Here is a 26,369-nt window from a genome sequence, read left to right on the forward strand (position 1 = left end):
TTTTTTTTTTTTTTTTTTTTAATAGCAACTTGTATTCAATTAAATGTATGCAATTAATGTATAGTGTTTCAGAATTAAATAACCTCAAAAGGGTTGATAGTCATAAAGTTAATAATCATTATTTAAAGTGATAAAAATAGTGAATTGATAAGAAAAAAAATATTATTAGAAATACAAGCTTACTTGGTTAAATTTAATTAGCAATACCAGACACCATAACGTTCAGCACTGAACAAGGCATACACTGCTACTTAATTTGACACTCATTGTTTTTAAATCAGTAATAAGTACATTTCTCCTACCTCCATCAAAATAAAACTTATATAACTGGATTCACAATAAAATTTACTTTAAAATGGTATTTTAATATTTTTGTGGTTTGTATATTCAAAGAAATCGCTATTTAAACCCAACCATTAACGATGAAACCTGTCAGCATAGCATGCCCATTGGCGGTAGATCACTTTTTGCAAATAAGTGATTGGGGTGTATTCATATAAATACTCGTAGCGGAAGTTGTACCCGTCGACAATGTTTCTAGTTGTTTTAGCTAATTAGGGAAAAGAATTGGCATTGCTACGGAATTTGAACACCTGTAAATTTTTCCACTCAAAAGTTAGAATATCTCAAAGTTAACGCTTTGTAGTATAAAGATAAGTAAAGATGGGAAATGTGTTCAAACATTATTTAATAGCGAAAATATTCATTTCTTTTGTCTTAAAATTTGAAAAGAATTGGATAAAAACATTTTATGCTAGTCGTTAGAAATATTGACAAGCGCTTATAAACATAAGAATTTTTGTGCGTCGTCGCACACACAAAAAAAAAATCTGTAAACACGCGTTCGTCAGCTAACTTATGAACAAAGTATTCATTTTATTTTTGTTATTTACGCATATTTTTTTATTATATAGACTAGTGGAACCTGTAGAAATTCCAGTTGTATCCTTTCTGTTGCATGTTGTTGCTATGCTTACAAATATTTTTTAAGAGCACGGAGATTATTCTTCACGATTTAATGATATTATAAAAAAAAATTATTAAACATTTGAAGAATTTTATATTTAACACAAATATTGGTTTGCTTCCAAATTGCTTATTCTCTTTTTCTCTCCTCTCAAAGGTAATAAAAATTGGAATAGTCCTTTGTAAACGGTTTATATCACCACAAGCAGTAATACTATTTAATAAATTGTGTGTGTGTATGTAGAGGGAGAAAGCAATAAAGAAAGAAAATGATATAAAACTATAGTAATATAGATTTATTTAATAAGGGTATACATCAATTAGGATGTAGGGTATTTTGAAGCCTAATGCTTCTCATCAGAAGAGGATAGAAGATGCTAGGTAACATAATAGGTATGTGACATCTAGCAATAGTTACATTAGGAGCGAAATAAAATATTAAGGATGTTTGGAAGAGCCAAATTGATCTTTGTGATATAGGAGTATAGTTTTTTTTATACAGGGTGTCCGTAAAGTTACTATACAGTCACCCTGTAATATATTAACTATTAATACAAATATAATACAATAAAACTGTATAGTAACTTTACGGACACCCTGTATAATGCAGGTAGGTGTATGATATATCTGCTATAGTGAGTTCAATATATGTAGACAAAATGTGTGATTAGACTCTGGGAGAATATAGTGCAAGTTAATTGAAGGAAGATGCTTGTTTAATCATGTATTAAATGGTTATAGCTATGGAAAGGGTTTATATGAAATATGGGGTTTATGCTATGTCCATATATTTTAGAGGGGTATCCAAAATTATAGCAGTGCTTAAAGGAAATATAAATTATTGGGAATAATATTAAGATAATAAATATGAGGGGATAAATTATAAAGGATACAGTATAGGAAGATTTTAGTTGAATAATGTAGAGGATAAACAAATTGTAGAATAATGGGATAAAAATACAAAGGAGTATAAAAAAAATGATATGAAAAGATATAAAAATATAAGGAGTATATTGTGATAATAGATAAGTGATAGCTGTTGGGGGTAGAGAATTTGCATTTTTTTTTTTTTTTTTTTTTTTTTTTTTCCATTTTTTTTTAGGATATTAGAGCTGGGACTAGAACATAATTGAACATTACCTCGCTTTTTCGGAGCAATAGTTTGGAATCGCAATTAATTTCAGGATATCATTTTTTGTTCTAGAGTGAAAATATGTTGTTCCTCCGTTGATGATGTAGATAATCCTGTTGTCAGATTGCGAATCCCAAGAAGATCCAAGTAATGTATTAATAAATTCCAGGAGTAGCTCTTGGTTATACAGAAACTGATACAAAAAAAAAAATTTTTTGAAATATGTGACACAGTTCGAAGCTGAAGCAAATGAAATTTGATGGTAAGGCCTGTGTTAAAAAGTACAGAACTATAGAAATTTAGTAGGTGAATGATAGGAACAAAGATGTGGGGTGAAGAGAGTGTGCTAAATGTCAGTGGTAAGGGGAGGCGATGGATCTTCAAGTTTAGGTCGGTTTAATTATGGATAGTAATTGCGAGAATTCTCTACTGTAATAAAAAATATTTGAGGTTACAGTGGGTCAAATCTATTAAGAATTAATGTTGAAAAATTTTTATAAAGGAATGACCATTATAAGGGTTTATTTGTAAGGGAAGATGAAATTCTGGAGGGGGGGGGGCAGATGATGTTTTCAGATATTAGGATTTAATTTGGGGATAGGGATACAGATAAATTTAGAGAATAAAGGGGTTATGAGTCAAAGCTTTCTGGGAGGCGTATTTGGGAGAAATTGATACAACAAAAGAAGCTTTTTTTTTTTTTTTTTAATATTTAACTGACTTTGCAAACTTTTTTTCTAATTTAATAGAAATAGGGTCACATTTTTTTCTACTATAAAGAATGGTAAATCTGAGATGGATGTATGATATGTCAGGTTAACTCCTGTTAGAGAGCTAAATGTAGCAAGCTTAAATAGAAACAAAAAAACATCCGAATGTCATAATTAATTTCACTGATATTTTGTATGTCTTTCACATTTCAATTGAACATTTTTAACAGAATTGGGGAAAATGTTAACATCCTCTTTTTGGAAGGAGGAAATTCTAATGTCTCTACCAACATCTGTCTTCAGGGATATTCAAGGAGTGTGTGTATACAGGGATTAACAAAAGTAGGGTGTCAATTAGGCTGACTGCAGAAGGTCAGCAACCAGACTGGGTCACATGATGACCATAAAAGAATTGCTTTGTATTTTCTGCAAAATCAAGATTGAAAGCCAGAATTTTCTCCCTTCCAAAATGAAAGACAAAGCCCCCTCCCAGTTGTGTGTGTATTAATGCGATGACTTCTTTTCCTTCCCAAATCGGTTTCTTAACTATTATCATATTCTTATCTACAATTTATATTACATATTCTCCTGTCTGGCATTATCTACAAAAGCTTGTTCTGCTGCTTTAAAATGGTCTTCTTCTTTTTTTTCTTTTTTTTTCCCCCCAAATATAAACCTGCTTCTCCTTCATGTTCAAGATTATTCTTTAGTTCAGTCATGTATTTAACTTTAATTTTTTCCCCAACTATTATGAAAAAAGACTAGATTTTTATTCTCTCTTTTATTTATTTTTTTTATTTTTTTTATTTTTTATTTTATTTATTTATTTTTGCACCTTTTTTAGCTTTATCCCTTCCTTTCTCAGCTGTCTGTCTTTAGGTTGGGTACTGTTATGGTTGTGTGGCATAAAGAAATCTTAATACTTTTCTCTGCTGAATTTATGTTCTTATATTTCTTTGAGGGATTTCTGTACTAATCTTGTTTATTCACTATTAAATATCATGTCAGCCAGAATATGAATTCAAAATAACCCAACACAAAATATTTTGGTTAATTATTTTAGAATTAAGTTTTTAAAAAAAAATTTTTTTTTTTTTTTTTTTTTAATTAAAAAGTAGAAAAATTCTGTTATTTTTTAACTTTAACAAGATAAAAGGGAAAATACTCTACTAATTTTATTTCATGAGCCATAATAGCAAAAATTAACACTTCAAGCTTTGTAGAGACAAGATGGTCTCAAAATTAAAAAATTTTTTAAAAATGGCTCCTTAAAAAGAGGCTTAACAAAACAAATGACTGTAAAATTGCAATAAAAAAGTTTCTATAAATAAACTTGAATCAATTTTAAACAAATGTTGCTTTCAGTATATTCACTTGAATTTAAAACATTATTATATATAAAGTAAATAATAGGCTCTTTACGAATTGGATAATAAGTTGTAAGCATGACTTTCACATGTTATTAGGAGATAATGCTAAGGCCTCGGACTCTGGCAAATGTTGTGTAAGCCTCAACAGTGGTAGACGAGGGACTATCCATCCATTTAGGAGTTGTAAAGTTGTATAGATTGACCGTCTCAATTGACAGCAGAGTCTGTGAAAAAAAAAAAAGACTTGTATATCAATAAAGATAATCACCCAGAGTAACATTGTGACCAAGTAAAATGACGAGGTGAATTGTTTGAGAAACACTTTTTTTTTTTTTTTTTCCCCCCTCTTTCTCCGAAATTTTCCTTTTTTTTATGATTACTACAAGCATCTCCTATAAAGTATACTTTGATCAATGGCACCGAAAGATATGTTGCCTTCTCAGCTGGCTTCATACCACTATTTTGGTCATGTGCCGCTCCTTAACATTTCTGTTGTGGACAAACTAAACAAGATATTTTATTTCTCCAGGTTCATGAAAATTCCACATGTGAACGGAGTTGTTTAATTCAAACCTCTTATTATGGTTCACATAGCAAAGAAAGAACATCTCTTCGTTTGGGTGTGATTTCACAGTCATGCAAGTCTTTGGCCTGACATGATCCCCTTCCTCATAAATATGTAACACAATGCCCTTTTTTTGTCACCACTAACAAATGACATATAGTGAAAATGGAAAGAGTTCATTTGAAATATCTGTTAAGCTTTACCTTTGAAAATTGAACAAAAAGCTGTTATAAGCCATAAGATGCAAAAAAAAAAAATTTATTAAAAGAATTTTTTTTTTTTTTGATTTGGGTCTTACATTTTTCAGGTAAAATACCTTTTTCTCAGAGACTAGAGATGTCTCCTGTAAAAAATATTTTTATTTACAATTAATTAAAAAAAAAAAAAAAAATGGCATTTTTATTCACATGTTTATAATAGCTTTTTGTAAAATTATATATATATATATATATATATATATATATATATATATGAAATAAAATGGAGGTGGAAGGACCTGGATACTCACCTCCATTTTATTTCATATCGTCGGATTTAATCCAGCTCAACAATCATATATATATATATATATATATGTTAGTATTTCTGGTCATTTGTATTCTCTTTAGGTAATTGACAGTTTATGCTGACTTAATAATTTTCAAACTATTTAACTGGGTGATTGGCTCTAATTTCCATTGTTACTATTTTTGTTTTTTTGTTTTATTTTATTTTTTAAGTTAGATATAGATTTATTTCTGAAATGCAAAATTTTCAAATTCAGCCGAAACGAAAATTTTTGAGCAGCACTTGAGCTTTGTGGAATTCTGATTTCGTACTTAAGATTTGGATCTAGCTATAAAAAAAAACAAGAAATCATATTCAGTGCATATTAGCAATTAGAATTTCTCTTTTAGGTCCTCCTGCTAAACGACAGGGCCTCGGAGTAATTCGGCAAGCAGGAAGTGTTCTTAGAACACCAGCTACAATGGTAAGCACCAGGTCATTAAAGGATTGGCTAATTCCCAGGTTTGCTGACATATACTATTACTACTACTACTACTATTACTACTACTACTACATCTACATCCTTTGACTATACAAAGCTGCCTCATTCATACACACCACTGCTCCGACTTTCTTAAAACCTGTGTTGCGGTGGCAGTCATCGTCCCTCCATTTTCTCTTAGACGAAGATGTGTGTGTTCAGGCATGCACATTTTTTCACTGATCTTAAATCTAAAAAAATATATATATATATTGTTTTATCTTGGCCCGTCATTTTGGGGGTTGGAACGTGTCCTCCGTCCCATCCACAGCTGTAAAATTGCTGCCAATTTGTCCACTCGTATCTAATATGCACCGCTTCGAACATTTCTTCTTACTCGATGCGATTCGTTTAGCAATCGACAATAATTAAAAGGATTTTGTTTTTCTTTTTCTTTTTAAAGAAAACTGGATTTAATTTAAATAAATTTTCTTATTTTGGTTAGATTTTAAATTTATTTTTCAACAAGATTTCTTGAACGTTATTTAGTGCTGCCATTTTCTCAATTTGGCCAACGTGTATTGCTGTTTATTTGACTGGAAGAATACACAAAGTAGTTTGACAAGCTTTTTCTAGCAGAATATTTAGATCTAGTGGTAAATGGATAGGCAAAAGTTTTGTTTAGTTGACTGCGTAGAATCGAATCTCTTTACTATGTGACCAGCCACCTTAAAGTTGAACAGGATAATGGGTTAAAGTTACAGTATAGTTAACAGCTAAGAAAAAATATAAACACACACACACCAAACAAATTTTCCCAAACACATTAAAATTGCATTTTACTTTGAATGCTTTTAAACTTCCAAGTTTTTTTTTTTTTTTCTATCATTTCATTCAGAGCTTTTCAGTTTGTCAAAGTAACATTATAGGCCACTTGGCCCACTATTATTTGTGGAGCTTTATTCCTTGAAACAATTAGTTGAAAAAATGACTTGCCCTACCAATAACCGAAAGCCTAGGTGGCAAGGAATTAGGGTTAGTGGTAGGGTTAAGTCTTTTTTAAACTATCTGTACTTGAAGTTATCTAAACTTAAGCAACCATCTTAAAAAAATAAAAACCATAACTTTTCTCCCCCACTTATATTTCGATAAGTTACAATAACAAATTCAGAGATAATAAATCTTGCAATCAGTTTCCAAAAATTAAAATTATGCAGGTCATTAGAAAATAAAATTTTTAATGAATTGGGTGAATGTTATTAGTTATACTTTTATTTTCAACTTCCAAGCTATTAACTATACTGCAACTTTAGCGAGTATTAACATGCAATGGTTAGTAGAAAATACAGGAATATGACTAGCCACTGCAAACTCAGGTAAATTTCTTACTTTTTGGTTTGCTTATTGGCTAAAAGTAAATATATCTGGGTATTTTGTAGCTCTTTTTCTTATACACACCTTTTTGTTGCATATTTCTAACCATCTGTACTTTTAGATAAAACTTGTCTCCACTTATGACAATTGATCTTATCTTTCTGCCTGTTTAGGTAATACTCATTGAAGCAATATTAATTGTAAAAAAAAAATTTCTTTTCTAGCCATATCATTGCCATTCATTAAAACTTGAAAAACTTGGCAACTTTTACATATCTTGGTGCATGTTTCTATTAATTTATTTAAAAAAAAAAAAAAAAAAAAAAAAAAAAAGAGGCTATCCAATAATCTAGATAACTTGAATCCCAGGTAAATATTTTAGTGATAATGGCCCGTCATCAATATCTATGGTAGCTGGACCTGCTTGCTGGGGAAGGGCTTTTCAAAATGCCCATAATGCCAGGGAATGTTGAGAACATAATTCACTGCACTTTTTCTTGTGATATATCAGACATGATGTGTCCTCACACCTCCTTTCTGTGTTTATTTTGCATTGGCAAATTTCATTACGAATGCATAAATATATTTAAAAAACAAGTTTTAGAGTAGGCTAAAATTTATTTTTTATATTTTTATATTTTTTTTTATATGTATAAAGAAAACCTCATAGGTTATTAAATTCAAATTTGTTGATAGTTATAAAATAATTTTGCTTTCTTGGCATTTCCACGGCAAAAGGGTCATTAAGTTGCTTTTGTTTTCATTTTAACTTTTTTTTGATTCTCTTTACATTCTAAGTTTCTCTCTGAAAATCCATTCTTTCACTGAGATCTTCTCTATCAAACTTCAAAGAAACAAAACGTTTTGATGGATAAGACTATTTTTCTCAACTGATATTCTAACTCAATGTGTTATTCTGTATTCTTTGTGCATTCTGTCATATATATAGTGTGTGCGTGTATATGTATGTGTGTAATAATTTCATATCTCGATTGTGTCTTTTTTTCCGTGTTAGCAACAATCCTTTTTTTTATGTTGTCTCTTTCCCTCCCTCTCTTTTTGTCTCTGCTTATTCACAGCTTCTTTTTATTGATGCAGTCTGTATTTGCAGCTCCATCATGTTTTCCATCTTTTGTTTTTCTTTTAACACCTCATCTCCTTTATTCATTCTCATCTTCATCATTTAAATATGATAAAAACAAGATGACAACTGAAAGTGAATTGATATGAAAACTTTTAACACTTGATACATGTGCAACATATGGAGCAGAAACAGTTTTAATTCTGCTTTGATTTCTTAATAAAAAAAACTTTTTTCCACCCCCACAGGTTTTATTCTAATCTTAATTTAATCTTTTATTTAACAAATTTTTTTTGCATCTTTTCCCCCCCTTAATTTTTAATATTCCTCAATTTTTAAATTATTCTCATCCTTCAAATTTCCAAACCAGAATACAAGAATTATAGCTGTTACTGCTCTTTTGTTATTTGCAGGTGATTTTTCTTGGATTGAGCATCATTTTCTTAGAAACCTTATAATTGTCTAATTTGAATTTGTACTTTTGCTACATTAATGAAATCAAATATAGTAATCAAAAAGATTATATCTACATTATAAGTCAGGATTTCCAATGTAGATATCTTTTCTAATTTATCTTAATACCAGCTTCATTTCCATTTCTTCCTCAATATTAAATCATGGTAAATCTTATCACCTCTTCAAATTCCAAGCTTTTACAAGCGTTACATAAGTTTCAAATGAATATTAATAATTGCCAAACTCCTTTCTTTTGAATAAACATGTTTTGCTGAAATCAAAAACATTTGTCATTCAAACCTGTAGTTAAAATGATCTCTTGATCTTTAAAAGTTAACAAATTTAATTTCTAAACTGTAAAAACCTTAAAAAGTTTTAATTGTACATAGATCCTCGCATATCCCATATTCAAACGAAAAATAGAATATAATTATAGATGCAATGAGCAAAAAAAAAAAAAAGATGAGTCTATATTTGACTTAACGCAGTATACAAAAGTGTAAAACTTAAAATGTAAACCTTATTAGATTTAAACAAAAAAAAAAAATGAGAATTATAAATACAATGAACAAAAAAAAAAACTGAGTAATAAAATTTGTTACTGCTAAAATAACTTCGGAATTATTTTCAACATAAAGTGATTGAGTCCATATTTAAATTATTACTAATGCGGGCAACACTATTTGACTTATTGTAGACACATGAATGCACATAAAATGTTTATATATAAAATAAATCAGCATAAAAGGAGAATGTTTTTGTCACAACGGTGCAATCAAAATAAAGGTTGAATGAGTCTAGTTACACTGACATAAAAAAAAAAAAAAAAACAATGGGGAACTATAATAAACATTAAAATTGATTTTGGCAGATTGTTTATTTTAGTGTGTGAAAACTAGTTTTGAGCTTGGGTTTGGATACCAAAATGCATTTCATATTTTTAATAGATAAAAGTTTATTTCCAATCACTTTTCCTACTTAATCTAATGGCTATTCTTTTTTGGATTCATCTATATATATAAAAGGCAAAAATCGGTGTGTATGTATGTATGTATGTATGTTTGTTTGTAACGCTAAAACTTTTGAAAGACGGAACCAAACTTGACAAATTTGGTATCATATCGAAGCCCCATCACCCGGATGACAAATATCGAAATTTCACGTCAAACGGACTACTAGAAGTTGGTCAACTGATCAGTTATCTTCGAGGGGGGGCCCCCAAAAAACCTGTCATTAACGCTAAAACTTGAGATGAAAGATTCCTCTCCCCTAAGAATAAAACATATGTTCAATATCTGCTTTTGTTTTTTCATTGTTTATACGGTCCCGAGCAACGCCGGGTAGCCCTGCTAGTATAATTATATAGGAGGGGGAAGGATGTCCCCCTCTTTAAATAGGAACTACTATCATTTTCTTTGGGAATTACTATTACTTTCGTGGGACTGTAATTAATATACGAGGAGGCTGCTATAGCATCAAGTTAAATTAGTTCAATTTCTATTTAACCTATTTCGATACAGACACTAAAAACAATATTGCACATTTGGTGTAAATTCAATAAATAAGCTTATTTAACTCCTAATATCTTTCACACATACAAATCTTTGAATTTTTAAATAGATTTTTTCAAACTTTTTTATTGTCAGATTTTTTCCATGTATGAAAACAAGTATTTTACTATTTTAAAATTTTAGAAATCACTTGTCGGTTTTCCATTTTTATTGTAAATATATATTTTTCTTAGATTAAATCCTATTTGGTACTAATTACTATTGAAATTGGCTCAGTAAAATCCGGTCGTAAGTTGCAACAGCTGAAAGGCATCTACCTAAAATTAAACTTGGTTTCTTGCTCCCCCCCCCCTTAAAAAAAATAAAACACACCCTATAGAGTACAACTAGTCCTTAAAACTTTGAATTTTCCTCTTAGGACAAACAGAACAATTCTAAGCATTGAGATAAAGGAGCTTTTTGTTCTTTTCCACTTGTTTCTTGTGCAGTCACTCTTTTCTATTTAGCACTCCTCATTCAAATTTGACTGTTTTAATGAACTGGTTGAAAGTAAATTTAATTGTAACAAATCAATAAAATCGCACACACCTTTCCCCTCTCTAAAATGTTCACATTCCATTCATCAAATGTTTGAATGTGCCAAGTATGAGTGTTATACTTTTTAATCTTTTATTTAATAAACATACACATTCAAATGCTTTGGGTTTTTTTTTTTTTTTTTTTTCCCCTCCCAATGTAAGTGCTTTGCTTTTCTGAAATACAAATCCATCTGCACAATTTTATTCTAATGAAGCTGACATTTTGTTTATAAAAACAATAACTGAATATTTCAACATTTACCAATTTTTATAAACAAAACGTTAGCTTCATTAAAATAGAACTTGAATGACTTGTATATTCTAGAGCATCACCACGTGCTTGGAAACAAAATTCTGCCAGTTATCACAGTCATGAGCCAATCATTTGGTTGTTGGGAGCAGCATGTCGGTTTTAAACCCTTGCCCCCACCTTCTTTGGTGGTCATCCTTATGATCTTTCTGAATATGGTTTCTTTATCTCGCTGGAATGTGGTAGTCAGTAAATCCAAACCACATTAATTTCTTTTCAAAAAGTTGGTCCATGGATAAACATTAAAATAGGATGCAGACAGAAAATGTTCAGAAAGCTAATATAGCATTGTGTCTTTAAAATCCCACTTTTCAACTAGCATTTTTCAAAGGAATTTCGGTTAGAATTTCTGAGCCCTTTACCAGTTGATTATTATACAGATAACTTCTTACAGTTATATTCAGTCCATTTATAATTTTTATCATATAAACAGACGAAATTTGCCGAGTCCCTCAATTTTACAAACACTAAGGATTTCATTAAATATGTGAAATGTTTCTCTTCTTAGAAGACAATTTACAAAAATGAATTTCCCCAGGCTTTTAGTGTAGCATTTTCTTTGGAAATAAATAGGGAAAGAGTTTGTTTTGTTTTTTTTGTTTTTTTTTTTAAATACAAGGCTGGTTTAAGTGAAGAGAGTTTCAGGTTCCAAATAATTTTTTTTTTTTTTTTTTTTCTGTGCAGGTGTTGTATAACTTACATGTACAGGTTGTGATAAGGTGAAAACACAAAAAAAGCCACTTTTTATGTATTTGCTTATTTTATAGACATAAAACTTTGTTTTGGTTACAGCGAGGGTCAGTCATAAACAGGCACAGTATGAACGGCCGAAGCAAAACCTCTGGACTAAAGCCTACGAGAATGCACATGATCAGCTGGATTGACGCACCGGATGATGTTTACTTTTTGGCCACGGATACAACTAGGTTAGTACTGCTCTTATCTCTTTCCCTCCCCTCATTTTCTTGGTAGATTTCTAATTATGCAAAAGTTAAGATGATAAACTAGACAATGATTAGATGTAACATTTTTTTATATGAAACTTATTGTTGAACCTAAGAAAAAGACTTGATCTAAAAGTGTGTTGAATCGTTTTCTACCACCATGTTTAAGTTTATCCATATTGGATTCATCACATTACTCTTTTCATCTTGAATGTGATTTTCGCAATGTTTTGGTTGATGTAACCTTTGACATTTTTCAGGTGTATCTTCTCAAACTTGGGACATTAAACAAAGTTTCAAACGGAATCCTTTATTTACTTCACAGGGATAGCATGCTCTTGTTCTGTCAGCCAGGGATGGATAAACGTCCTAAGTAATATGCAATTGTATTTTTTGGTACAATTGATTCTTTCCAAGTACTCTAACCTCTGCACCACAGGTCTTTGCGGACAATTGTAATACAAATTTTATACATATTCCTGAAGGTTAAAGGTTCAATTCTCAGTGTTGTTAACCAAAAAATACAATTACAAATTACTTACGACCTCTATTCAGTCATGGCTGACGGGACAAGAGCATGCTACCCCCGTCAAGTAAATAAAGGCTTTCGTTCAAAATTCCGTCCAAATTCCTGAGTTTGACAAGATACACCTGAAGTTTAGAGGTTATATCGACTGAAACGTGAAAATCATACTTAAGATGAGAACAGTAGTCCGATAAATCCAAATAATATGAATAACCGATCCTCATCTCAAAAATTCTGAAAGGTCTACATATTTTCTACTTTTTTTTTTTATACATTTTAAATTCATAAGTACTCAATAATAGTAATATGAGCATAATATATTTTTATATGAAATTGTGTACTAATTTGTGCATAATTGTATTTTGTATATTATGCTTGCATTTTTGCCATTAAAAATGTTCATTTATGTATATTTATAAAGTTTATATTGTTTTAATATCAATATGCAATTTTAAAGCAAAATTTTTAAAACAATGAAGCTTGTTTCTATGTTTTTCTAGATGAGGATTTCTTATAGAATTTTGATTAACATTTCATTTTATATATTTTTCATGCTAATATGTATTTAAAACAACGAAAATTCAAATACTATTAAAACTAATTTCTAACACTATTAATGTTTAACCGCTCATTTTTTTTATCACTCACGTTTGAATTCATGTTTTGAAACCTGAAACAAATCATAAACCGATGTCGTCACACCAAAGCTATAATTATTTTGTTAAAGTAATGTTTTAGCTTTAATTATAAAACAGTCCAAATAGGTCATTCAGTAGAACTTCATCTCAGTTTTGATTTTATGGTATTTGCTTTATTTGTTAATGAATTTGTTGAGTATTCATGCAATGTTTTCTTTTTTTTTTTTTTTTTTTTTAAGTTAAGATTTCTGATATTTTGAAATGAGAAAAATTCTGCAATATATAACATTTAGAAAAAGAAAATTTTATGAATAAACAGATGGACAAAATCTTTATTCATGTAAGATATTTTACTAAAGCAGAGTTAATTAGCATTTTTTTTACCCCTTATGGTTATTTTTTCCTATATATTTTAATCATGCAAACTATATGCTAAAAGATTCCTTAATTTAAATATTGAATTATGTTCAGAAAAAATTGCATTTTAATTGTTCTAATTAACTGTAAATTATAATTATCTCGCCAAATCTTTATCGCTCTTTCCCCTTTCCTTTCTATATTATTTCACCACCACCACCTTCCTAAAAACCATCCTTGCTCATATTTTATACCATATGTATCCCTTTCGCTTCTGTCGTATCATCAGTACTAAAGAAATAACCAAATTAAAAAAAAAAATTTTTTTTTAAATGGAATAAGGAAATATTACTACATTTAACCCATAGTTGGAAAGGAAAAGAGACTTAACGAGTAGACACTTTTTCCTTTTTTTCTTATACTAACTTTTCAAATTAACCTTTCCTTAATCAGATGATACAACCCAATCTCAATGGGTGAAATTTTTATACTGCATGTGTATAAAAGATATTTGATCCAAAACACTTGTTAGGTTGAGCTAGTTAATTAAATTGGAGGTGGCCTAAAAATTGCTCTCCAGCTTTTGTTTAAACACACACACATATCAGTGTATGTATGTATGTATGTATATATATATATATATATATATATATATATATATATATATATGACAAGTTTTAGTGTATCCTTTAAAAAAAAATATTATTTATTTATTTATTTATTTTTTCTCTACTTAGAAAACTACGAAGACAGCTCTTGCCACAGGACTTCAAACGTGCTGCCCGGAATCCCTGGCGTGTACTGCCAGCCGAATCAGAAGGACCACAACCCCCAAGTGGAGGCTCGAATGCAATAGTTATCTTGGATTGAATTGATCATAAGCCTTAAAGTTTAATAAAAATGTCTCTACTTTGAATTAATCTCTGCTGCCTATTGCTGCCTCTTTCTCTCTCTCTTCCCATTGTGGACTGAGCCATTCAATAGCCGGGACAGCAGCAATGGCCGATTAAGGAAGAGTGAAAAAGGGAGGGAAAGTCCACTGAAGACTCTCACAAACTTTCCTTCCTACCCCTTGTTGGTCTTGATCTATAACATTGAATTGACAGCAATCGACACCCCAACCGTGGAGTCTCAACTGGCCATGGTGTGAAGGGGTAACCAAGTCACTTCACATGATGGTTGTATTAAAAAAACTCACAAGACAAATTGACCAGAGATTTTCTTTTATTTTGAATTGGCAGCAAAAGTCGACTGCAAATATTTGTTGATTTGGATCTCCGATTCTTTGACTCAGACTGCTCTTGAAGGAAAGAGGGGTGGAAAAAAAAAAGAAAAGAAACCTTTGGTTCATATTATTACTGTAATAATTAACTGTTATTTACTATATTGGCTGTCAGCCAGAGGAGATTTGCTACTGATCAAAACTGACTTCCAGGACTGCTGTGGCATCGGCAGCATTGTTTGAAAGTCCTCCTTCTGCATTATCCATTGTCATCATCATCTTCATTGCCATCAGTTTCATTGAGGGGAAATATGAAATGTTTGTCAAGACTGTTCGACTTTGGTGGCCAAAAGAAAAAGGTTCTAAAACGCTACATGGATTACCTCCCCTTGATTGAGCTGTCTCCTTCTCCTCCTCCTTCTCTCTTCTGCCTTTGTTTCCATCTTTTCTTTGTGCCCTTCCGTTGGCCAGGCTATAGTTCTTGTATGAGTAGCATGTTTTAGTCTTCTTGGCCATGGACAAGAACAACATCATCTTGCTGTCTACTATTTTGTATGTCATGTGTATGTATAAAAATTTCCATGTTTGGTACGAGAATGCATGTGTGAAGTGTGCAATGCAACCAATCGTACATATGCGATGGCAGCACAAAAATGAATTTAAGAAAAATAAACATACAGCTCAGCCAGAAACTTGTGAACTTTTTGATTTGGGTTATCAATTGTATAGAGCTGGCCGGTCGCAACAATAGTGTTTATAATTTACGGGGATGGGGGGATTTTTTTTTTTTTTTTTTTTTTTGTATTATCGTAGAAATTTTAGCATTTTCTATCAAATGAACAATAATGACCCTTCCCTTAAAAAAAAAAATTTAAAAATGCCCAAATTAAAAAAAAAAAAAAAATCAATAAGCAGCAAAAAAATAAGAATCATTAACAATAAAGTTTTAAAAAAAAAAAAAAAAAAGTCTGCTTCCTTTCTTCTTTCACTCTTGAGAAATCTTGAAAGAAATGAAGGGTTTATAAAAGAAAAAAAATGCTTAGAAAACTCATGACTTGAGGAAAACCAACAAATTGTAAAACATTAACCAAGAAAATCCAATTTCCCAGTGCTGTGGTCTAAAATAGAAACGCAATGAAATCCGAACGAAGAAGGTAAATGGCCGTCTGCATTTGTCCTGTTTGCTCACTCATTCGACCAAACCTTTGTCTGTCGACCATTCGGCGAGTTTCTTAGTTGAGGAGAAGGTACGTTAACACATTGACTTGTGGCTAGCGAGTTGTCCCACTGAAACATTCAGTTGTTGCCCCCTCTCCCTCAAGCCTAGATTTGGCAAGGCACAAGAAGCTGATTGCTGTTGCTGTGCGTGTCTACATCTGTACCTCTGCCCTTTCAGTCAGTTGTATTTATCTAGTCTAGGTGATGCGTGTGCGCTACTGGGCTTGCCACATATGGATTACCTATTCATGAGCCCCTCTTCACCCCACCCCACCCCACCCAACACTGCTTAGCAAAAAAAAAGATGATCCTGTCTTTTAGTCATCGGACACAAAACTGCAGACAAAGTCAATACAGCCAATTGGTTTGCTGGACAATAAAACTTCCTCTCATGTTATTATTGATTTCATTTTATCCCCCTCCCCTCCCCACCAATTTTTTTGTTTCACCGTAAATTTCTTTTTCCAAACAGCCTTACTTCTTCTTGTACTTACCAGGGTCAATTACTATTTGCAGTTATAAGATCTTCAGTTTTCATTTGTCAGAATAGGCAAATGTCTCTGCAGTTGTTGAAGCCCTAAGAACTTTCTTTTTCTTTTTAAAAAAAAAAAATATTTTTTTTTGTTTTTCCATTAAAAGAAGAAATGTGAACTGCTTTCTTTTTCTCGTTTTTTTTTCTTTTCTTTTTTTTTTTTTTTCTTTTTATTTGTAATTTTAAAAACCCAATAAAAAAAAAAAAATCCAGGAAGAGACGTCTCTTATTTTCCCAGTTACATATACCCCACCATTCACCCACCTGGTCTTCACTACTGCAATTATTTATCACATCCTCACCCTTCGCATTTATTCATTCTCTTTTTGTTTTGTTTTATTAACTTTTTGGTTTTGTTGCATTCTTCTATTGTCACAGCAAAGGCTGCCAAATTATTCAACTTTGCGCACACACACACACACACAGACATGCACACACTACTTGTAAATCATCTCCCTCGAATCATCTGGAAGTATTATTGATATATAATTCAATTTCTATTACTTAGTAATGAACTTTTACTCAAATATATTTTTATAAGAAAAGAAAAAGGATTGTGAGGACAAACAAAATCCTCTGGAGAAGCTTTGGGTTTGTGGATGAAATTGACTCTGAACAAAAAATGGTTTCCTCTAATTCATTTCGCACATGTATTTTTTTTTTCTTTAGTAAAACTGATTCTGAATTAAACTGTACACAATTTATGAAAGTATAGATTTTGTTTTCCTAATTTACAAAGCTTAACAGTAAACTAAGTAATACAAACATTCTGTACACTCTTTATGATAATTTTAATTTTTTTTGTTTTTCTTTTTACACATCTTTCAAAATTCTTTCATTTGACTGGTTCTTCTGAAGCATTTTGTAACTGCTGCTTTTCAGGTATAAATGAGTTTACTCTTCAACTCTGAATATTCTTGGTATTCGTTTATTAATAGCATATTTCCTCCCCTTTTCTACATCACACACACCTAGAAAAACTTATCTGATTGTGGCTCTATTCTAATGTATGGAGTTTTTTGTGTAATAAAATTTACATTAGCCTGGATTGTTGGCTCTGAAACAAACTTTGATCGGCTAATTTCTCCATCAATGAAATCTGTTTCTGATTCCAATTTCCAAAGAAAGCAAGACATTTTATCACCTGATACTCTATCTCTACTGGTTGCATCCCTCTGACTTTCCTCCTCTCCTAAGGGCAAGATTCAATTTTAGGTCTATTTTTTAAATTTTCCCATGTGTGTGTGGATATATATATATATATATATATATAGGTATCCCAAACCAAAATTTTATTTTTATTATATCTAAAAAAAAAAAATTAAAACAAAAATTGTAGTCATATAGATTTTTGTAAACCATAAACAAAAGTACCAAATTTATTTTGGTAGTTCAATTAGCCATTAAATTATGATCGTTCAAAGTTTGTCAGAAAGTTAAAAATTTACTATTGATTCAGAAGCCAAATTTCATAGTATATAACTAAAAATGTAAGCTACTAACAAGTGAAAAATCTTTATAAATGTAATGTCATCTTGTGGTAAATGAAAATGAATACTAATGAAAGCAATAATTATTAGATGAAACCAACCTAAACACTAGGCAAAATCCCATTACCAACGGGAAAAAGTGCAAATATGACACGGAAATGCAACTTTGACTGTTCATATCAATTTAATTTCAATAGCTAATGTATTGAATCTTCTTAATATGATTCATAACACAGAGGTCAAGATAATTTTTTCTTTTAATTATAAATTGATAAAACCACTTAATTGTGGACCATGTAAAAGCAGTCAAACAGACTATTTGGTAAAAAGGGTTAAATAAAAAAAATGAGTCAAAAATATACATTACTGAAATTGTTGTAAAAATGTAACCATTGGAGGTAGAAGCTTAAAACTTTGCAACTTTACTAAATTTTGGGTGAGGAATTAAAAATATTTGCCTTGTTTCTAATGACAAAACTTTTTGCCACAGAAATATTTTTACTTTGGGGAATTTAAACTCGCCAAAAAAGGGCCGACAACAATAAGATTTAGAAATTTGTTATACAAAAAGTCACAATTTTTTCATTTTTTTATTCAAGCATTGAAAAACTTTCAGCTTAAAAGACAAGCAAGCAAGATATTTTATAGGCAGAGGTCTTACTACAATTCCTTTCTTTATTGATATTCTCTCAGAATTCTTCTATGGTAGCTATATAAGGAACACTCCAAATCCTACCATCACTTGAAACTGGCATGACCTCAAAACCCCATCTGTAAACAAATGCTGACTCTACCTGTGCAATGTCATCTGACAAAGGCCATCGAAAAAAATCTTTTCTATCTTTGATTTGCGATAAAAAAATTTATTTTAGTGCTGGGTGCAGATATAACCTCAATGACTTGGCCAATATAAAAGTTGGTGTTAGAAGATATCCTGAGATGGTTCTTCATCACAACTGCAGGAGTTATCTGAATGTTCAGCAGATTCACTAAGGGACCTTTTTTGTTGTTTTGGAGGTGGAAATGAATCAACTGGATTTCTTAAGTAGTCAGAGAAAGCAGCTTCCAGTTGAACTTTATTTCTACTGGTGTTGATTTTGACACCTAACACAACCTTGAGATATCTCAGTTCAAGTTTATAAAAAACACCTGATATAACATACAGGTCTCGGGGGTACTTCTACAGTTTATCACCGAAAATGGAGACGCCATATTTTTTTTCGTGCAGTTGTCGTTCGAATCCGATGGAGAAATCAATATTTTAAACTATGACCGAAGCATGAAATAAATAACAAAAAAATTTAACTAGATAATGATTTTTCAGTTTCATTTAAATTAATTTTTTGTTGACCTTTCAAGGTTGCTTTAATTCCAAAAAACATTTCATTAAAATTATTTGTTTGGGGGGGGGGGGGACTATTTTATAAAAATCCAATGTTGCTTTCATTATAAAATTGTTTTATTAAAATTATATTTTCTTATGCAAACTTTTCAATAAATGTTTTTACAATTATATTTTGATAAATTTTTATACAGTAAATGTTTTCGTTTTCAAATGGCGTTCGCCCAGTTTAAATAATTATGAATATCTCATTTTCATTTTCAATAATTTTTCATTTTTAATAATTAAAGTATATACGTTTCATGAAAACATTCCCGTTTTCATTAATTAAATCGAAACATTTTCAATTAAACAATTACGGATATATGTTCTCTTTCACTTTCTTTATTTACTTTTTTCATAGTTCTTTCCGGAAGTAATTAATATCTAGTTTAATTTTTTTGTTATTTTTTTCTAACTTCGGCCATAGTTTAAAATACTGATTTCTCCCTCGGATTTTAACGATAGGTGTACGAAATAAAAATGGTGTCTCCATTTTCGGCGATAAACTATAGAAGTACCGTCTCGGGAATTATTAAATTTAAAAAAAAAAAAAAAAATTTTTACTGTGAAATTAATTTTTGCATTTATGCACCACAAGCAGTTAACTTAATTACGTTTTCAGTTGTTATTTTTTTAATTAATGTACAGTGTAATTAAAAAATAATTTAACAAAAACGCCCGATTGAACATAAACCAAAACATGCACATTTTTACGTGAAATTAATTTTTTTATTTACACATGACTTGTTGCACGTAACTTAAAACTTAGCTATATTTTGTTTTTTTTATTTTTTTTTATTTTTTTTAAGTAATGTAACTATACAGTCTAATAAAAAAATAAATAATTTAACAAAATGTTAGATATATCAAAAACGCCCGACAGAACATGAGAAAAATAAGTAAACAAAAAAATGAGGCATATTTTTTAAATAAAATAAAAAAAAAAATTTCTGTCAGTCACACACAACTAAAAATCTTTCTTTGGTTTAAAATGTACCCAGTTTAATTTTTTAAAGATAATTTAACAATGCTGAGGTTTCTCCAACCGAAAGAAGATAAAGCAAAGAACATATGAAAGTTTGAAAGAAGAGATACATTATTTTTTAAATTGTAAATTTTCATTTCTTTTATTGACATGCTTGTCGCACAAAACTATTATTATAAACAATAACTTTTTACTAAACAAAAACAAATCCATAATGAAACAAGTTGTTTACGTTTTTGTTGGGTCATGCGGCAATTGATTTTCGTGATGATATTTGTACTTCGGTCACTTGGCATTAAGTTGTAAATCTCAATGTATAGGTACATTCACTTTTATTAGTGGTGCTCCTTGATTTATGAGCCTAATAATGACACCAACAGATTATTAAAGAGGAGATATTTCTCTACAAAACAGGGCGATTTTCAGAATTTTTTTCAATTGAATTTTTCATATTTCTTTCACTGAAGTTTTCAAGTTGGATTTTTTTTGTGTGTGAAAACTAACTTAAACCCCCTTTTTTAAGCTCACCATATTGATAAGTGACCTTTTTTCTTTAAAATGGTACTATTTTTTTTATACGTAGAGACTCATAATAACGCACACACCAAATTTGAAAAACGCCAACCTATTTTTTTTTTTTGTGTAAAAAATAAAGTGGCGTTCACCAAAATTAGTGACATAACTTGAAGTAACCTGGAAAAAAAAAACAATTAAAGACACAAGAAAAATGAAATGTAATAAGTCCCCAGACATACCTCTCCATCATACAGTATATCGATACACTAAGGCTGACTGGGATAGCTTCCATACATTTATATCGGATCTACCTCTGCATTCCGTGTTTAAAAAGGATGTGTCCTCTATAGTATCAGACCTGACGGAATGGTTAATTGTAGGTATAGACCGTTTCATACCCTCGAAAAAGTTCCAGCAAAAACCTAACAGCTAGCCATGGTTCTCTCCAGAATGTGCCATTGCGCACAGAAATCACTTTTTCCACTATTTCCAACGTAATAGATGTATGGAAACTAAAGCCGCTTTCAGGACTGCCAGCAACCATTGTAAGAAAGAACGCAAGAGAGTTGTATGCTCAGTCCGTCAAGTCCCAAGTAGCTGAGCAGCGGCTTGGTTCCCATCACTTTTGGCAAATAGCAAACAGAATCCTGAACAGAAGCGTGTGCTCTATCCCAACTATCATCAATGGACTTGAGTTAATCTCGTCAGCATCAGACAAAGCCAAACTCTTTGCCAAGAACTTTGCAGCTAATTCTACCCTTTGCGACCAAGGCTACCAACCTCCAATATTTCCTCCTGTATCAGAAAACACGCTATGTGATATACATATATCTGTACGTGATGGTGCCAAGCTAATCAAAAACCTTGATTCCAGTAAAGCAACCGGCCCTGACGGTATTCCAATTATAGTACTCAAAAAAACTTCAACCAGAACTAGTGCCCATACTTACAAAACTGTTTAAACATTGTCTTAAGGAGAATAGTTTCTCATCACCCTGGAAAATCTCCTCAGTATGCCCTGTATTTAAGAATTCAGGTGATCACTCATCCCCCTCTCTACAGGCCAATAAGTCTCCTGTGCGTCATGAGTAAGTTGCTGGAATCTGTGTTAAATAGAGAAGTAATCAACCATCTCAGCAAAAATAACCTTCTTAGTGACACTCAATATGGTTTCCGTTCTGCTAGATCTACAGCAGATGTGCTTACAATTATATCTCATAGGATTAGCAAATCTCTCGACAGGCAACCTTTCTAGGGCAATTGCTCTTGACATATTGAAGGCCTTTGATAGAGTATGGCATAAAGGTTTACTTCACAAGATCTCTAGCTATGGTATAGCTGGAAAAGTCTTCTCAATTATTAAATCATTTCTTTCTGATAGGTTCATAAGAGTAGTAGTTGAGGGGCAAAAATCAGAAGCTCAGTATTAATGCTGGAGTCCCTCAGGGGTCCATCCTGGGCCCAACTCTTTTCCTGATCTACATTAATGCTCTTTCAAATCACATCCTTACATCATTTGTAGACATTTATGCTGATGACACTACCATTTATGGTAGCACATCTAAGACCGTAAACGACCAAGTTCTCTCCGATTCTCTCTCCTCTGATCTTGATCACGTAGTACAATGGGGAAAGGAGTGGCTGGTTACTTTTAATGCATCAAAAACCAAGCTTCTCTCTTTACATCATCAACATTCTGATCCACATCTGGCATCAATTGAAATGAATGAGGGGGCCTCAAGTTTTGTCAAGCTTCTGGGCTTGACCGTTACTCCTGATCTTAAATGGAACACGTACATCAAATCTGTTGCCAAGGCTGCTGGAAAAATGGTGGGATCTTTCTATCGATCCAGTAGATATCTCACTGCTGATGCAATTCTCTATCTATATAAGAGCCAAATACGTCCAAGGATGGAATACTGTTGCCACATCTGGGCAGGAGCTCCTAGAAAGGACTTATCCTGCCTTGATAGTTATAAATAGACTTTGTAGTCTCGTAGGAGATGTCCTTTTCTCTTCTCTGCAACCTCTATCTCATAGAAGAGATGTTGCAAGTTTGTCTCTAATGTATTGTTATTTTCATGAAAAGTGTTCGACTGAGCTTCAGTCTATGGTCCCCCCTGACCAAACTTTCACAAGAAACACTTGTCTAGCTGAAAACACTATCAATAATTCCCCCACTCTTTATCTGTGCCTAAACCTAAACGTAGATTCCATGAACAAATCTTCTTTCTTAGAACTGCACGCCTGTGGAATTGTCTTAATATGGTTGTGTTCAAGTCTAACGTAAACAAGTTCTTGATGAGCCGTTCGATATAAGTTAACAAATTTACCAAATTTCCATTACTAATTATTATTATATTGTCCAATTTCTACTGTACACTCCTTAACCCTTATCCTTGAGATGCCTGTGTAAAAAAAAAAAAAAATCTCTATAAAGCAAAAAGATTAAATTTTATTTAAATCAAAACTTTATCAAAATAACCCAAAAAATAAGATATCCCAAGTTAAAGAGAAATTTAACTTTATTTACCAGTTTTTGCATCCTAATCTAGGCTAGTTTGGAATACCTAATACGTGTGTAGTCATAAACCCACATTTTTAGATTCTCTATTTTCACTTTCATTAATAAATCCCATTGACTTTGCTGTAATCTCAATTGTCTTCTGTGAGTCCACTTCCTACTTCTGACATCTTTTAAATAATTTATGTACAGCAAAGATTTTCACATTGGAAACTACAAAATGGCCCGTCGCTTTTTTTTTTTTTTTTTTTTGTAACAGGTTGTCACTTATTCAACATTGTTGCTACTTAGTATTTGCAAAGCTGACCTCCACTTGATCCCTCCGTTTTTTTATGTGTTATCCGTCCAGCAAGTTTTGATAAAAATTTTATGTGTAAAGTTTCCAAATTTTAAAGGTAACAAAAAAAAAACTGATTATGATAGTAAACTAACGTGTATTTGGAAATTGGTTATCATCACTAACGTGATACAATGTTCACATAGTTCTAAAGTCTTTTGCAATTATTCACCTTTTTACCTGTGAAATCGCGATTACAGCTTGTAACAGTCGCATGTTTTGGTATTGGTACTTTTTATTGGGAACACTTCAAAATGCTAAATTTGAACGTGTGGGTCACTAATATCACCTTGCAAAAAGAAACGTTGGGGGGGGGGAATTGGTACACCACCTATGTTATGCAAGTACCTGGACAACTAGGATGGAGATCCTTTTAAGGGGCTCGTTGTAACATAATAACAAGTTATTGTCAGTTATTGTATTCGAGAAAATAAGAAACCAAAATCATATATGCGGTCAATCGTAGAGTTCTCAAATGTTATTGATTGAGCACTATCAAAATTTCTTTGTCATTCTTGAATTGTTTCATTACTGCAGATTAGAACAGCTCTTTACTCAGTTTCTCTACAAGCATCAATTTGACACTTAATTACTGCATACTGTATATCTCAATATCTTATCGACAACAATGTCATTTAGTTTCCATAGAAATTATCAACCCATTTAAAAATTGTTAATTTTTATAAATCTCTTACTAAGCATATCTTAAAATTGATATGAACTCTGTTTTTATAGTTTTACACATTTTAACTCTTTAAATTTTCCTATTAGAAAACTGCAATTTTATTCTTCCAGCTATAATGTTAAATTGGATTTTTTTTTTTTTAATTCTTAATGCTGCAATATTTTAAGTTATAAATTTATATTTTTTACTAGAATATCTTGTTTTTTTTTTTCCAGTTTTAACTAGTCTTTTTACTTTTCCATGTTTTAAATCTTAACCATATTACTTTTCATGCTCGCATTTTTTTTTTTTTTTTTTTTTATGTAATTATAAAATTAATCTTTCTTTTTGGGATCAGCTATTCTTCATAGAATAATATATACTGAACACATATCCATATCTACAAACTGATAAATGACTAATAGTAAAAAAATTTTTTAGTCTTGAGGCAATGCATACCCTCTCTAAAAGGTTTGCATAGGAAATCTATAATAAAGCTAAAGTTACATAATTTCAAACTAGTTTCTCTGAAACTGATATTTGAGTTCAGTAGAAAAAAAAAGTTGAGAATCATTTGAAACAATACGTTATTTTGCAAGTTTTTCTTTCTCTAAACTAATTGCACAACCATGGCTTCAGAGTCTAGTCTACCCTATTGTTTAATCCAAAGTTGGATGGAAGATGTATGATTCATAAGTGACATTAATACAGTACCTCTCCCCATAACTTCATCTCTACATATAATAAAATAGGAACAATTATTCCCTATGAAAAAACAACTTGGCAAACGCAGACACCACATAAATTCATTATGATCAGACTAATAACCAGTTACGCAAATTTTGCCCATATTTGCAGTTGCATTCATCCGTTATAATAAAATCTTAGGAGCATCAAAATCCAAACTGTCTAAATTAATGTTGAAATTCTTTCTATCTACCAATATTTTTTTTTTTTTTTAAGAAACTGTTTAACGTGTAGTCACTGTTCAAGCTCCTCCCATTGAATAAGATAAATGGTTTAGTCTTTTTGATCAGATAGACACGGAATGTCTATCTGAGCAAGTAAAATATGTTTGAAAAGTGTCAGCAACCGATTTAATTGGGTGAAACCTTTTCATTAGGATCTAAAATGTATAATTCTGCATGGTTAAATGGAAATTGCAACCGTCTCTCAATTACCTCCCTTTGCAGGTTTAAAATAATGGAATCATTTTTTCTTTAGTTGTTTAATGCAAGTTTTGTTGATAGGTTCATCGAGAGAGAGCAGTTCTTTATGCAGGCACTCAAGTTAAAAGTGATAATGTATACTATTAATTTTTTTTTTTTTTTTGTATTGATATTCATATTAAAACCCCTTTTTTATTAAGGAGTAAAATACAAGATCTAGCTAGTTTGCATATTCTTTTAAACATTAATTTTAATTAATTCCCTATTAGATTTTTTGGTTTTCTTATGGGATAACCATCTTTAGTTAACTATTGCGTGTAATTATATTCATGCAGATATTCTACATGATTTATATACTGGCATAATATTTGCATAAAACAGTTATAGTAAAGACAAACCTTTCGGAATATATATTTATGTATATATATATATGTATATATTATATATGTATATATATATATTTATATATATATATGTATATATATATATATGTATATATATATATATGTATATATATATATGTGTATATATATAATATGTATATATATATATATGTGTATATATATATATGTATATATATATATATGTGTATATATATATATGTATTATATATATATGTATTATATATATAATATGTATATGTGTATATATGTATATGTGTATATATATATATGTGTATATATATATATGTGTATATATATATATATGTGTATATATATATAGTGTGTATATATATATATGTGTATATATATATATGTGTATATATATATGTGTATATATAGTATATGTATATGTATATATATATATATGTATATATATATGTATATATATATATGTATATAT

The 26,369-nt window shown here is 30.7% G+C and overlaps 1 protein-coding gene across 9 annotated transcripts in view; it reads left to right on the plus strand.

Moving 5' to 3' along the window:
* Positions 1-16,206, plus strand: part of LOC145294000 (metastasis-associated protein MTA1-like) — a 157,147-nt gene extending 140,941 nt beyond the window's left edge. For 5 of the 9 annotated variants that reach the window (XM_080140916.1, XM_080140918.1, XM_080140917.1 and 2 more), the window contains 3 exons: positions 5,640-5,713; positions 11,813-11,946; positions 14,223-15,399. In XM_080140916.1, the coding sequence (XP_079997042.1) occupies positions 5,640-5,713; positions 11,813-11,946; positions 14,223-14,355 (341 nt within the window). In that variant the 3' untranslated portion in view covers positions 14,356-15,399. Of the gene's footprint in view, positions 1-5,639; positions 5,714-11,812; positions 11,947-14,222 lie in introns of all 9 variants that reach the window. The other 4 variants (XM_080140922.1, XM_080140920.1, XM_080140923.1 and 1 more) reach the window with 2 other exon arrangements.
* The last annotated feature ends 10,163 nt before the right edge of the window (positions 16,207-26,369 follow it).

Source organism: Euprymna scolopes, chromosome 15, assembly GCF_053919585.1.
Source record: "Euprymna scolopes isolate OS-2025 chromosome 15, ASM5391958v1, whole genome shotgun sequence".
NCBI lineage: Eukaryota > Metazoa > Mollusca > Cephalopoda > Sepiida > Sepiolidae > Euprymna > Euprymna scolopes.